This window comes from Peromyscus eremicus, chromosome 1 (assembly GCF_949786415.1).
Source record: "Peromyscus eremicus chromosome 1, PerEre_H2_v1, whole genome shotgun sequence".
Classification (NCBI taxonomy): Eukaryota; Metazoa; Chordata; class Mammalia; order Rodentia; family Cricetidae; genus Peromyscus; species Peromyscus eremicus.
In genome coordinates, this window is record NC_081416.1 from 71,553,639 (window position 1) to 71,566,173 (window position 12,535).

Consider the following 12,535-nt stretch of genomic DNA (forward strand, 5'->3'; position numbering starts at 1 on the left):
AAAGGACTCGGCAGTACACTGGCCTCCTCAGTGTCCTGGCCATGTGTCTGACAGCTGTTGGCTGCTGTAGAACTCAGGAAAGAAGGTGCGTTTGGATCTTTGATTCAGGGGGCTTCTGCTTCTTTCTCCCACCCCAAATGAAACTGTAGATGCCCCAGACTCTGTAAAATCCAGAGCTTCTCCTGGGAGCTGTGTGAATGGAGTTCTGCTGGCTGGTCTCTCTGTTGGACACAGCCGTGGAAACTGCTGGGCCTCCCCCTCTATGCCTGCCCATCCCTCCTATATGGAAGTAACTGTGGCTAGCATACCAGAGGCTCCTGCCTCCCTTCACATGAATTACGTTCTGATGACATCACAGCCATACCTCCTGGACCCCCGGGGTTCTAGAGGCAGCACATATGTCACCGTGATACAGCACGCTCGGGGCTGGGGAGATGGCTTGGTGGGCAAAGAAACTTGTTGCCAAACATAACAAGCTGCGTCCTATTCCCAGAACTCACGTGGCAGAAGAAAGGAACCAACTCCCATAAGTTGTCTTTTGACCTCCACATGCAGGCAGTGGCATACTAACACACACACACACACACACACACACACACACACACACACACACACACACTAAATTTTTTAAAAAAGAAAGCATGCTCACTAGAGTGGGCAGTGCCAGGCTTACCTGTTTGGTAGTGCCACAGCCTGTGTAGGGAATTGTGAATATGACCTGCCTCTGTGTTATCTGGGGCTGACACTGGTAACTTGCATTCCAACCAGGAATGACAAGATCCCTGGCAGAATAGCCCATGGACTGAAGGTAGTCCCTGCTCACACTGGCTTGCATGTGATTTGACAAACAAAGGAGACCTGGAGGACAAGAGCAGAGGGTGCACTGAGTCAGGATTCCAAACCCCACAACCCTTGGGAGGGTCTTTTCCCAGGTAAAGATACACAGATCAAGATACCTAATGCACATGGTCCACACATGAGATGCATGCTTACAACCAAGTCACTATGGCCCCAAGAATACCCTATGGCTAACAGTCAGCCTTATCCTCAAGAAAGCCCAATGAGGGCTCTTGCATGTGTAGGATTTTCTGGTATGGAACTGGAGACAGGATTTTAAATATCCAAAGCATTTTGTCAAGTTAGCATTTTCCCATGAAGTAAAACAATTGTACAATAAGATAGTAGTGATGTTACTAGGTAAGGTCCTTTAGCTAAGGAGAAAGTGTATGCCTCTGATCCTGGCTGAGTAAGAGACCTTGGTTATCACTGTGCTCAAGCAATGTAGACATGCGTTCATATAGCATCTCAGATTGGGGCCATAAAGCCTCTGTTAGAGTAGCTGCCCATATTAAGGTATCCATCTCTAGCCATCTTCAGACAGAAATCAAATGTGTCAGGTCTCAGGACATGGCCAGTGACTCACCCTCTGGGAGGGTCACAGAGTTTCAAGCCTGGTGTCACCCACAACTCCTTCTGGCATTGTCTTCTCACTAACAGTTGAGACCATCATCTTATACCTTCTTATTCTTTGCCGTCACACTCAGGCCAGTATAACTCTCATCAGCCAGTGCTGGCCCTTGACCCTCTTTTGGATGTCCAGAAGATGTCCCAAGTCTTGGATGCCCCAAGACTCACTGCACACACCCTCTCTCAATTGGCAATATAGGAAATTAATCAACCATAGGGACTATGGTTGGAGTGTTCTAATTTTTTAGGTTACAGTCCTAGCACAATACAGGAGCAGAAGGCCCTCACTGATGCCCCCAGTCCTAACAAGCCTTTGTTTGACAAGGGAACTTACTGGTGATGTTATTGGCAAAGACCGAGTAGTACTGAGCCTGGAACCCTCTTCGGGTAACACTGTGATCAGTGATGAAGCGAACCGACATGAAGTTGGATGTTGAAGTGAAAGAGCCTATGGCCCCATCACAAACCCGAGCAATGAGAGGAGAACTGTGGTGGGGGCCATCGAAAATCTCAATATAATCATAGCTGCAGCCCCCTTCAAGCCTGAAGAGACAAAACAAGCAGTTAAGTGTTATGGGATGTCTTTCTGTATGCTGTGAATATATGCTGTTCCCATTGGTTAATAAATAAGCTGCTTTGGCCTATGGCAAGGCAGCTTGGAGGTAGGTGGGAAATCCAAGGAGAGAAAAAGGAAGGAGAAAGGCGGAGTCTGGAGAAATGCCAGCACTGTTAGGAGAAGCAAGATGTGAAAGTACCGGTAAGCCACGGCCACGTGGCAACTTATAGATACATAGAAATGGGTTAAGTTATGAGATACCTAGCAAGAAGCCTGCCATAGGTCATACAGTTTTTAGATAGTATAAGCCTCTGAATGATTATTTTATAAGCAGCTGCAGGACCGCAGGACCACGGGACCGGGCAGGACCAGGGAAACTTTCCGGCTACAGTTAAGTTCTCTACTGTCCAGACATGGATGAGAGCTCAGGGCTTATGGAAACTCTGACCAAGGTCATTATTTGAAAGAACAGATGACGTCTTTAAATCCAGGGAGAATTCATCTTGCCAAGGCCACCATGCCATGTCTTCATACTGCCATCTAAGGTCACATGTATAAGATCTATAGTCTCCCTTCCTGACAGTCCTTTAAATCAACAAAGGAAGGTCACCAGAGAACATCTCGATTTGTTCCTTCAAAGTGCTCCCAGGTCCCTTCCAGAATGAAACAAATATCAGTGAATTCATAGTGATAGAGATGAATAACAAAAGAAAGAAACACTGAACCTCTCCAAGGCTCAGGTTTCTCATCTCCTAAAATGAACACTGTGCACTATGCATACTGAAGAGTGTAGTGGTGATGTCCGCATGAAGCTCTGCATGGGAAAAACATAGTTCATGAAAGGTCACAAGCGGTGGACACTGTTGTTGGGGTGCTAGCGAATACGGGTATAGTTTCTTAGCCATCTGGGCCACTCGCTTCCCAGAATGAAGCAAATATTAATGGGCTTTTGTAGACATCTTCTCTGCTCAAGAACATTTTCATTCATAAGCATATGAGTGATAGAAACTCTCCATATGCATCAGTAATGCTAGCACCCTGGCTCCTGAGGACTTAGAAAGGAAGGGGCTGATGAGGAAAGGGCTGCACTGAACAGGTACATTTGTATATTGTGCCCCCAAGACTAGCATTGCCCAAGCCCAAACCCTCCCTCCCACTGCAAACATTTCCCAGTATTTGCACATTCTCTGATGACCTCCTGATCAACAAGATGAGAAAAGCAGGGATTCTGGCCCCTTCTCTAGCTGAGGCTTAAGAAAGTGGCATCCCATGGCCATGTAGCAAATTTAGGACAGCCCTGGGACTTTAAGTCAGAATATTTTCAACTTCCTGCGCCCTTGCTCCCATTCCACCACCCTCCATGGGCTACTCTCCAAATCAAAACTGGAACCCTTATTTTAAATGTCACCTTGACTATAATCCCTGGATTTCAAAGCACCCCAAATTTTCCCTCTAACATCTGCTCTATGCCCACACTTACTGCACATCTCTGAAGACCACAGTCACACGGTAGTTGTTTGGGACCTCAATGTTCCACACACATCTGGCATTGTTAGGGTAGTTCCTGGGGTAGAATGGACTGGAAAAGTTCCCAAAGGGTTGGGTCAGGAAACCTCCGCAGGTGTAGTTTACTGTCAGGCAAGAGAGGAAATGCTAATGAAGCCCAGAACACAGCACACAGCTGCCTGACAGGAGGAGGAATGTTTGACACAATATCCAAGTTGGGAACCCAATAAAAGCCAGCCTAGCCCTGGTTCACTCACTGAAGCCTAAGGGGTGTGTGTGTGTGTGTGTGTGTGTGTGTGTGTGTGTGTGAGAGAGAGAGAGAGAGAGAGAGAGAGAGAGAGAGAGAGAGAGAGAGAGTATTCATTGGTAGTTGGGCATGTATACATAACTCAGATGTGTGTCTAGAGACAAGGTCTCTCATTGAACCTGGAGTTCACTGGTTAAGCTTGTAAACCCTTGCTTTCACTGACTGGCAGACAATGGTGGGGAACAGGCCACTTGGACCTGTGCCAGGGTTCATGGACTCTGGATGCAAAGAGATTCTTAGGCCCCATCTCGGGGTTTTTTTCCAAGGATGTTTGGCTTTTCTGGTGAGTAGTTGGATCTCTCTGATGAATGGAGACAGAGAGAGCAAGGAACATGGCTCTACAGCTCTTTTTACCTATCCTGTCTCATGGAGTCCAGGGCTGCAAACTTCTCGCAGAGATAACATTATGATTTAGTAGAAAATGTCCACCGATAAGCTCATTACTAAAGACTTGGAGCCTGGCTCAGGAATCCTCCTGTGATTGGGTGCTGAGAGCTCTGAACAGATTTATAGATTAATCACGTGATCTAGTAATTAGGTAATGGGTCTGGTTGAGTAGAGTAGGCCACTGGGGGCATGCTCTAGAAAGATATACCTTAGACTAAGCTCTAGTGTCTCTCCCTCTACATATACCCTCTCTCTCTCTCTCTCTCTCTCTCTCTCTCTCTCTCTCTCTCTCTCTCTGTCTCTCTTTCCTCTCATCTTTGCTCTACCACAGGTTTCAAGTAAGGCCAGGAATATGCACCCCTCTCTCCAACCTGTTGGTTAGAGTACTATGGAGTGCTTTAGCTTAATCTAAAGTACGTACCATAGGAAGGAGTTGTTGTCGTCCACCAAACTAGAGAGGAAAGCAAAGCTGGATTAGAGTGGGCAAGTATGAAGCAAGGGTGAAAATCACTGTAGCTGGGACATGGAATGCAGGGACCAGGGAGTCATTGCAGCTGGGAGTAAAGGACTCATAGAGAGCCAGTAATGCCCTATACCACGCTTGTGCATGCCCACCACAGGGAGAGTAAGGTGGCCCAGACCCTACTGGCAACTTTAATTCTCTCCTAAATGATGTCATGAGAAGTCTCAGTTGTCCCTCAATATACAATTCATGGACAAGACAAAGCTCTGCCCAAGATAGATCCTAACAGCACCAGGAAAGACTGCTTAGTAACGCAGATTAATTACTGCATCTTTCTTATTCCACTGGGCAAGGCAGGGGGTCCTGTAAGCTCCTCAGAAGCTGCCTTTCTACTTTAAGGAGAACAGAAGGTTCTGGGACAGCAATAGTGCTGTAGGGTCCTGCCCATTCTGGAGCTACTGCCTGTTATCGTGAGCGGAGCAGAGAAAGATGGACACGTGAGACTTGAAGGACAGATGGACTCACCTGGACTGGGAGTGGATGTCGCCTCAGGGACTGTGAAAATAAGAAGAAGCCATGTTAGATGGCCTGATCAGGAGGTGGCTAATCTGGAACCTGAGTGGATGACACTGGGCAGAATATGCATTAATCTGTGCTCATCCCCTGACTCAGAGTAGGAACTGGTAGCCATCTGTACTCCCAGGAAGATGCTCCTTGTGAGGGTCAATTAGTATTCTACTCTCTGGTCCTCCTCAAGGTGAGAAATGTGTCTGGAAGAGGTGATGGGCTGACCTTTGTATTTCATAGCTATCCAGTGATTCAGATGTTAAGTGGCCTTGTCCAGGTCAAATATTTACATGAGACCAGCTAGGCCTCAGGGCTAGGATTAGGGGGTGGTGGGTGTCGGTGTGGGGTACAGGGTTGAGTTAGGAGGTGGGTGTCAGTGTGGAGTACAGGGCTGGGTTAGGGGTGGTGGGGGTCGGTGTGGAGTACACAGCTGGGTTAGGGGGTGGTGGGTGTCGGTGTGGGGTACAGGGCTGAGTTAGGGGGTTGGAGGTGTCGGTGTGGGGTACAGGGCTGGGTTAGGGGGTGGGTGTTGGTGTGGAGTACAGGACTGGGTTGGGGGTGGTGGGGGTCGGTGTGGGGTACAGGGCTGGGTTAGGGGGTGGTGGGTGTCAGTGTGGAGTACAGGGCTGGCTTAGGGGGTGGTGGGTGTTCGTGTGGGGTACAGGGCTGGGTTAGGGGATGGGTGTCGGTGTGGGGTATAGGGCTGAGTTAGTTCTCCTCAAATGGACTTGAAGCACAGAAACAAAAAGCACAGAGCTGTCATCATGGACACGGATGCCCCTCTCTTACCCTAAAAATACCTGTGCACAAACACACACTCACAGTCCTGGCCAATGGGCATCATTCAGAAAACCTTGTGAATGGTTGTGGACCGAGAACACTTTGAGCTGGAGAATGTTCAGTACCATAGTGTCTTCCTCACTCTCTAGACAGTGTCTCCCTCTCTCCCCACAGAACTGAACCATGAGAGAAGAAACACTGAAGGCAGTGTTTTTCTCCTGGATTCTTCTACCCAGTGAGGGGTTAAAAATGACTGACATCCCTTAGGTTTGGGTCACCGGTGACAATTTCCACGGCAAGACGTATGAAAAGAGGAGAAACTCACTCCCAGTGAAAAATTAGGGCAACTTCAATAAATGAGAAAAACAAATCCATTGAGTAGTAAGACCCAAACATAAGAAGGCCTTTCATCTAGGAAGAAGACATTAGAGGTTCACCCAACTCACGTGAGCAGATGACTCCGGCATCTTCAGAATGGGCACAGTTATGGACAAGCCAGCCACGGTGACGACAGTACCACAGGTGAGATTCATACCCTGAGCAGGTCACATCATCTAGGAGTATGGGCCCTGAGCCCTGACCAAACGGAGCATTTCCTGGGGCAGACAGAGCCGGGCCACAGCCAACCTGTCTGCACACCACATTGGCATCATTGATGTCCCAGCTGTCGTCACACACGGTGCCCCAAGAGCCTCCATACAGGATTTCCACTCGGCCCTGACAGCGGTTTCCTCCGTTGGCCAGCCTCAGCACCAACGAAGACTCATTTACTAAGAAAAAAAAAGGCTTTAAGTAAACATTAAGTAAGTAAGCATTGAGTAAGTAACATCATAAAAGCAGTCAGATGTCCCCTGGACTCAGGGAGAAAAGCCTTCCTTGAGTCTTTGATTCCACCACTGGCAGATGATGGTGGATACCAGATAACTTGGACTGGTGGTGCAGAATTTCTGCACCCCGGACACAAAGAGATTATCAGGCATAATTAACACCTATCCCAAGGCTTATTTCAGGTGCATATGTGTTTTCTGCTATTGGCTTCAATCTCTCTGGAGAACAGGGAAAATCTGGAGGAAGCACTGTGGACTCCACACCTATTTCTACCTGTTCTGGCTCACACAGTTCAGGGCCCCAGTCTTCCTGCAATGCCATGGTGTTATGAATGGAATGGGAAGTGTCCACCAATGAGCACTTATAAAAGACCAGAAGTCCCACTCATGAGTCACACACCATGATAGGATCCTGAGGGCTCATCAAATCTATTAAGTGAACTGATTCTGCAATGATTAAATAGGAGATGGATTTTTGCGGAAGAGTAAATCACTGGCAATGTCACAGGAAAGACATGGCACCCTCCTAATTCCTTTCTTTCTTCTTGCCTCCCTGAGCTGTGCTGCACCACAGACTTCAAAAACATCCCAGAATTCTCTAACCTCTTGGTTGAAGAGTGTAAGGCATGCTTTGGTCCTATCCCACACTTACCATGGGAAGGATATGTTGTATTCCACCAATCTGGAGAGGAAAACAAAACTGGATTAGAAGGAAGACTTGTGCATCAGTTTGGTCAAGTAGAAACCATTGTACAAATAAGCACTGTGGCAGAGAAAAAAGAAAGAAAGTCCTTTCCATGAGAGCATGTGGTGGCCCTGACCATGCTCACACATGTCCATCAGAACAATGGTGAGGTGACCCGGGGATGCAGGGCAACTATAACTATGTCCTGAGTGACAATTGCATCCTAGAAGAACCAGGCAATCCATGCCTTAGGCATATGACAGGAACAGTCTCTGCTATCCCATGTCATTTGACCTTTGCAAAAGATAGTGCTTTCTATACAAATAGCACAGGAAAAGGCCACCAAGGCACATTATTTCACCAGAACAGCAAAGCATAGCAAAATGGATTAAGTGCTGCCACCGAGAAAAGCAGAAGGAAACAATGGCTCACAGAAGATACCATTGTCCTCTCTGTAGAGTGCTGAGGATACTGTGGGAGACAGAATCCTGAAGAGTCCCACCCATTCTGAAGCTGTTGAAGGAGACTGTAGGGAGAATAGGGACAGGTAGTAATTTAGGCTCTAGGAAGATCTCAACTCACCAGGAATGGTCGGGAATGGCGATGGAACAGCTGTGAGAAAGAGAAACCATGTCAGAGGCCTTGAACGAAAGGTGCCTAGCCTGGCCCTGGGTTCATGACACTGAGCAGACCAGACACTGGGTTGTACTCATCTGCTGCCTCAGAGTAGGGATTGCTAGTCATCTACATGGCCAGGAAGATGCTAACAACGGGGTCATTAGGAGCCCACACTCTGCTCCCACTTCAAGGGGAGACATGTGTCTGGATGTGTTGACAGGCTGAATCCTATGATTGGTATCCATCCAGTGAGTCAGGGGTAACTAGTCAGGTCCAATTCTTACACTGGACCACTCAGTCTTCACAGGACAGCCCCACCCACGCTGGACATGAGGCACAGAGCTGGAGGGCTTCATAGTCAAGGACACAGACTCTACCCCAGCACCTTAAAGAACTGTACACAGACATACACCTTCACTAAAGCCCAATGAGGGAACTTGAATTAGGATTCTCTGATGGGGAGCCAGAGACATGATTGTAAATAAGCAAAGTGTTTTGTCGATGAATCATTTTCCAACTGAAGTAAAGAAATCTACAGTCAAAGAGTAGCATTATCATGAAATAGGGACTTGAGCTAAGGACAAAGTCAGTGTCTCTGCCCCTCACTACATAAGCGACCTTGGGCATCACATTCCTCAATCCTTCACCACCAGACTCGTAGATCTACACAGCATCTCTGATTGGAACTCATAACCTCTGATAGAATGTTCTGTCCCTCCGTGTATGTCCTAATCTATCCTTTTTCAGACAGAAGACAGATGTGCTAGTTCTCAGGACATGGACAGTGACACACACTTTGGAAGAGTCACAAAGCTCCAAACCAGCTGTCACCACCACTCCTGGAACTTCTCACCATCTGCTGAAAAATCAATTAGACATTATATGTCTCTGGTGATGACGCTGAAGCCAGTGTATCCCATCACCCAGCCCTGGCCCTCAACCATATTTCTGGCAGCCAGATCCCCAAGACTCACTGGACACAGTTCCTCTCAACAGGAAGCAAGCTTGGGACACAGTGAAGCCATGCTATTGCTTATGTCCCAAACTCAGGAAAGCCGAGGATCAGAAGGCTCCTAGTGACATCCCCAAACACAAATGGACATCCATTCTCTCAGGGGAACTTACTGGTGGCAGGGACAAAGGTAGCGATGTAGTCAGCCTGGAACCCTCTCCTGGTGACACTGCCGTCAGTGATGAAGACTACGGACATGTAGTTCCGTGTTGAGGTGAAAGATCCATTGGCCCCATCACAAACCCGAGCAATGAGAGAGGAATTGTATTGAGGACCATCAAAAAGCAGGATATAATCGTAGCTGCAGCCTCCTTCAAGCCTGGGGAGACGGAATAAACAGTTATCTTCTCCGTGTCTGGAATTTTGATGTGGAGTCTCACATCATATCAGGGATCACTGTCTCAATAACAGTGACAAAATATATCATCTGGAAGAGTAGATGGCTTCCTAGAATCCTAAGGGAATTCGTCTATCTTCCCTAGACTGTCATGCCTGGTCTACATTGTTCCTGTGGGAGTTAATAAATGTGTAATCTATACCTCTCCATGACAGCCTTTTCATTCAACAATGGATGTCCCTGAGAACATTCTAATTTGTTGCTTCAAGGAGTCCCCAATTATTTTCAGGATAAAATAAATATCTCTGATAAATAAAAGAATAGGATATAAAACACGAGGTAGGAGCTAGAGTGATGTCTCAGTTGTTGAGTTCAGTGGTTGCTCTTCTAGGAGACCAAGGTTTTATTCCCAGCGTATACAAAGGAGCTCACAATCATCAATAATTCTGTATCCAGGAGATTAGACACCTTCTTCTGACCTCTGTGGACATCAGGCAGGCATGCAGTACACAGACATACATACAGACAAAACACTCACACACACAAAATAAATAATTCTTACAAAACAAAACAAACAAAACCATAGGACAAGTCAATGGACCTCTGTGACCCTTGAGTTTCTCATCTACTATGATGAACACTGCATTCCTGTCCACTGGAAAGGGATGGGTGAGGCTGTGATGAAGCGGTGTGTATTATGTAGAAAAAGGCTTCATAAAATGTTAGGGAATTCCAGTTCCTGTCAGTGAGGCACTGAAGAGAACCAGAATGAGGAGCCTTTGTGCCTAGGACCTAGTGAGCTAGACGTGCAGTATTTATATTGTCCTACAAGGACATTGAAAAGATGCATATGTGGTACTGGAGCAGAGACTTCCAAGACCACTACAAACAGTCACCCAGAGAGCACCTGGGAGCACAGCTCAGTCAGTACGGGCTGGGATCCTCCACACCTCAGTGGAATTGCACTTATAGCTAGGTGCTGGTGCATCATGGAATGAGAGAGAGCTGTGAGGAAAGCTTTGCACTGAACAGATGCCCTCATTAGCAGTACTGATCCATCATACCCACAAGACCCTTATTACATAAGCCCCAAACTGCCCCTCCCACTGAGCAACATTTCCAAGTCTTTGCACATTCTTTGGTGACTTTCTGATCAACAAGATGAGAAAAGCCCCCCTTTTTTGACTGAGGTTTAGGAGAGTGGCATCCCATGGCCATGCAGCAAATTCAGGACAACCCTGGGTTTAAGCCAGAATATTCTAAACTTCCTGTGCCCATGCACCCATTCCACTCACATCCCAAGCCAAAACAGGAACATCTTTCTTTTATTGAAAGTCACCTTGACTATCACCTCCCTGAGTATCCAAGCTCTGCTCATTCTCTTCAACATCTGCTCTGACCCACACTTACTGCACATCTCTGAAGGTCAGAGTCACATGGTTGTTGGTTGGGACCAAAATGTTCCACACACATCTAGCATTGTTGGGATAATTCCCAGGGTAGAATGGACTGGAAAAGGTCCCATAGTGCCAGTCCAGGAGACCTCCACAGGTGTAGTTCACTGTAAAGAAAGAGTGGAAATGTCAATGAACCCCAGCACACAGCACACAGCTGCCTGACAGGAGGAGGAATGTGTGACACAGTATCAAAGTGAGGAACCTAACAAGAGAGAGCCTAGCCCTGGCCAATCCTGAGACAAAGAGGATATCTTCCTAGGTTGCTTTTCTTTGTGGGGGGAGGTACAGGTTGGTTAGCGGATGCAGGACAGGAATGGCAGTCTTGGGAAGTTCCATCAAAGCCACAGTGAAGTGTCCCCTAATATTTATGACTCCCCAGCTGCCATCTGATGGTGGTTATGAGATCAATTGGACCAGTGGTGCAGATCTTCTGCACCCTGGATACAACGGGTCCTTCAGGCACAATTGACATGTATTCCAAGGCTTATTTCAGGTGCATTCGTGTTTGCCTTATGGGCTTCAATCTCTCTGGAGAACAGGGGAAATCTGGAGGAAGCACTGTGGACTCCACACCTGTTTCTACCTGTTCTGGCTCACAGAGTCCAGAGCCCCAGTCTTCCTGCAATGCCATGGTGTTATGAATGGAATGGAAGTGTCCACCAATGGGCTCACATTGAACATCTGGAGTCCCACTCATAGTCCAATGCCATGGTTAAATTTTAAGTGCATCACCAAATCTACTCATTAATATGGGATGTTTAAATAGGAGATGGACTTTGTGGACAGAGTGGATCACTGGGTATGTGCACAGGAAAGACATGTAGTCTTCCTAATTTCTTTCTTCTCCTTGTTCTTCTGAGCTGTGCTGCACCACACACTGCAAGAACATCCCAGAATCCCTGTCTCTCTCCAACCTATTGGTTGAAGTGTGAAACCTATGCTTTGGTCTCATCCCACACTTACCAGGAGAAGTTGTTGTATCCCACCAATCTGGAGAGAGAAACAAATCTGGATTAGAAGGAAGGCCTGTGCATCAAAGTTGGGTCAAGACACCCTTGCTGGGAAGAGGAAAACATTGGACACAGAAGCACTGTGGCTGAGAAAAAGAAAGTCCTTTCCTTGAGATCCTGTGGTGGCCCTGACCATGCTCTCATGTGTCCACCAATTTACAGTGAGGTGGCTCTGGGCCCCAGGACAACTGTAACTTTGTCCTGGATGACAGTTGCTTAGTTAAAGGATCATGCCATCTATACCATGGGCCTATGACAGGAATAGTCTCTGCTGTCACCATGTCCCATGACTCTTGATAAGATAATGCCTTCTAGACAGACCTTGCAGGAAAGGGCCTTCAGAGCAAATGATTTCACCAGGAAAATGAATTCCAGCAAAATGGATTAAGTGCTGCAATTTTGTTATGTCACTGAGACAAGCAGAGTGTGACATCAGCTGACGAGAAGATATTGTTCTTAGTTCCTTTCTTTCTCCCTGTCCTTCTGTCCTGTGCTACACCACAGACTTCAAGAACATCCCAGAATTCCTGCCTCTTGCCAACCTCTTGATTGAACT

At 47.1% G+C, this 12,535-nt stretch overlaps 1 protein-coding gene across 1 annotated transcript in view; it reads right to left on the reverse strand.

Annotated features, from left to right (window-relative positions):
* The window catches only part of LOC131906069 (deleted in malignant brain tumors 1 protein-like), a 40,308-nt gene that overhangs the window by 5,553 nt on the left and 22,220 nt on the right, over positions 1-12,535 (reverse strand). The window contains 9 exon segments of the mRNA XM_059256891.1: positions 674-858; positions 1,802-2,010; positions 3,504-3,654; positions 4,645-4,674; positions 5,212-5,241; positions 6,480-6,803; positions 8,128-8,157; positions 9,289-9,494; positions 10,923-11,093. Coding sequence (XP_059112874.1) covers positions 674-858; positions 1,802-2,010; positions 3,504-3,654; positions 4,645-4,674; positions 5,212-5,241; positions 6,480-6,803; positions 8,128-8,157; positions 9,289-9,494; positions 10,923-11,093 — 1,336 coding nt within the window.